This window comes from Entamoeba dispar, genomic scaffold, assembly GCF_000209125.1.
Source record: "Entamoeba dispar SAW760 scf_1105229457901 genomic scaffold, whole genome shotgun sequence".
NCBI classification, from domain to species: Eukaryota; Evosea; order Mastigamoebida; family Endamoebidae; genus Entamoeba; species Entamoeba dispar.
This window is the reverse complement of record NW_001852924.1, coordinates 1-2967: the sequence shown is the minus strand read 5'-3', so window position 1 is coordinate 2967 and position 2967 is coordinate 1. Positions and strand designations below refer to the sequence as shown.

Below are 2967 nucleotides of genomic sequence, written 5' to 3'. Positions count from 1 at the left end.
TCTATTTCTTTCTCACTTTCTTTTATATTATTATTTTGTGATGTGTCATTAATATGTTGAGATGTTTTGTTATTTATTATTTTTTATTATATTCTATTTTCTTGTTTTTATTTTGTTATTTAAAATATAAAAGTGATATTTGTTATAATGTTGTAAAATAAATAAATAAGATGATTAAATACTTAAATACACATTTATAACACATCATTTTATGTATTATTTTATCACTATACTTTATTCATTAAATATCATTTCTTTTTATTATTTTTCAATAACAATATTATGTAATAAAATTAATAATATTGTTATTTGATAATAATTAAAGATTATTTTATACTTTTTTAATAAAAAAGAAAATAAGAAATAAACAGTAGTTAATAAAATATTATTAGATTTAACATCTATTGTTCTTTATTCACTACCAACTAACCTCATCAGTATGTCTTAAGAATTTATACCCATCAACTGTTTACCTATTATTTAGATTTTCATCTTGTTGAATAAATTACTTTTCTTTATATTAAATACTTATGATAATAATTTTCATTTTATATTTACTTAACTTGCCTTATAATATACTTATTTAAATCTTATAATAACTGACTAATATTAGTTATAGTGATAACTAATTAATAATTAAATTAACACAAATTCGTATTTCAATCATTTTATCAGTTATAACAGCAATTGAAATCATTAGTTTTCCTTTGATATTTTTTAATTGGTTCTCTTTTCATCTTTTTGAACTTAATTCTATTTAAGAATAAACAACTCAATTTAATCTAATTATTAAATAAATAAAAATGACAATAGTAGATATATCCACAATTGGATTTAATGATTATTGAGAAGTGATTATTTTAATGATTTTTAATATATTATATTTCGGTAATAGAGTTCATTTCCAACACAATTCTTAGAATGTTGTTCTTTCAATGTGCTGCAATAATTTCCTGTGTATGAAATTAAATCTTTCATGTTGTTAATGTTTATATTCGTGGTATAATGTTGAAATTAATTTGTAGTTTTATTAGTTGTAGCAATCTTATTGATTCATAAATTAATTCAATGATAATAATATAGATTATTTCTATATATTATTTCTCTATTTTGTGTTAACTTCTCTTGTAATTCTTTGTATTTATTTATTTTGTAAATATAATTTAATTCAATGTTTCTATCTTAATATATATCAACATTATTAATATATCATTTTTCTTTATGTTTTTTTGATAATGTCTATCTGATATTCTAACATTAAAAGAAAGGTCATTAATTAATAAATCATTAATGTAATTTATAACAATTTCATTATTATTAATACATTTATGATTGCATTAAAATCTATTTCATCAAATTCATTAAAATATGTAATTAATATATGTTTATATATTTGTTTACATACATATTCATGTTTTGATATTTGATTCTTCTTCATTACATTATAACAATATATGATTAATAGATAGAATATTGATATAACAAAGTTTACAATATTTTAATATATCAATAAAAAGTATTTTAGATTTAATATTTCTTGTCATATTTACTCATTCTTGCATCTTTACTACTTGGAGGAATGCATTTCTTTTTATATTTAATGACCACCATGTGGCTACTGTTAATTTCTTATTATTAAATATACAATTTACATTTCTTATATATTCACTACATTTCTTTCAATTCATTTAAATATCTTTTATTTTATTTGTTATAAATTCAAATACATTGTTTACATCATGTTTTATTTCATTTAACTGTATTATATTCATTAATTCATTGAAATTAATTTTCATACCAAATGTTCTCTTCATTCTTTTAATTATTCAATTTGATTATCTTTTACTGCTTCTATCATTTCTCATATTTCTGTATTTGATCTTTATATTTTAAATATATTCTTATTATTTCATTAGCACATTCATTTCGTATTAACATTAATCCCATTCTCAATTCATTTATTGTAACATGTAATCTACTTTTATTGATGTTTCTACTATATAATTTGAGTTTGACTAGTGACTTTCTTATTTGTTTATCTATCTTCTTTATTTGTACTAAATTTCTTGATTTTGAAATAAACATGAAAAGTATATATAAAAATGAAAAAAGATAATAATTTATAAATATGGTTTTGTTTCAATCTCAATAGTATCAAAAATAATCTTTAAACTGTTTTTCAAATTAAATAAAAATGATAGAAAAATATCAAGACAGTGAAATTAAATTATTCAACGGCACACTTTTTTGGTTAAAACAAAATAACACTATTAAAACACATGAAAAATTAATAAAAGATAGTAAAAAATGAAATTTTATTCTAATTATAATAATTAAATCTATATTATTATAATATCTTTACTATTTACATTCACGATATTAACATGAATAGATTCTATTCCCTTAATAACAACTTATGCTGATGGAATTATCCTTGCTGCATTAGTAGGAACAATACCAATAGTGTATCGAGGTAATCGATTTTGTTTACCGTTATGTATTATGTATCCATATGACTATTCATTTACTCCTCCTCTTTTTTTTACTGACCCAACACCAGAAATGGAAGTTGTTCCAGGACATCCGTATGCAATGCCAAATACAGTTATTTGTCATCCAATTCTTGATAGATGGTCAGAAAATGTAAATACACTGAGTGTTTTGCAGGTGTTTGTGAAAGATTTTTCTTGTATGCCTCCTTTAAGGATGAAAACGTCTATGATATCTCCGTATGCATATTATCCCCCGGAACGGTCACCTTATTACCCATATTCTCAAAACTATAACCAACCAGTTCCAATTCCTTTAAACCAACCTCTACTTCACCCTTTAGAACGTTCTCATCAACTACCATCAATATCTTCTATTTATGCAACAGAAAGTCAACCTTCTATCCCACCACCTCAAATACCACCTCAAAACCAACAACTACCTTCATTTCAAGGTAATATAGATACTCTTTCTACA

General features: G+C 21.6%; 1 protein-coding gene across 1 annotated transcript, besides 7 other annotated features; it reads left to right on the top strand.

Moving 5' to 3' along the window:
• Positions 1–3: 3 nt before the first annotated feature.
• Positions 4–173: a repeat region.
• Positions 164–293: a repeat region.
• Positions 294–391: a sequence feature (AT_rich).
• Positions 392–499: 108 nt separating this feature from the next.
• Positions 500–557: a sequence feature (AT_rich).
• A 242-nt stretch (positions 558–799) lies between these two features.
• Positions 800–2066: a repeat region.
• Positions 2067–2091: 25 nt separating this feature from the next.
• Positions 2092–2130: a sequence feature (AT_rich).
• Positions 2131–2194: 64 nt separating this feature from the next.
• EDI_055800 (uncharacterized protein) lies at positions 2195–2967 on the top strand (the record flags this gene model as incomplete). Its single annotated transcript, XM_001733927.1, has 2 exons — positions 2195–2300; positions 2393–2967. Coding segments are annotated over 2 exons (681 nt in total), but the record flags the coding sequence as incomplete, so codon positions are not given.
• Positions 2283–2356: a sequence feature (AT_rich).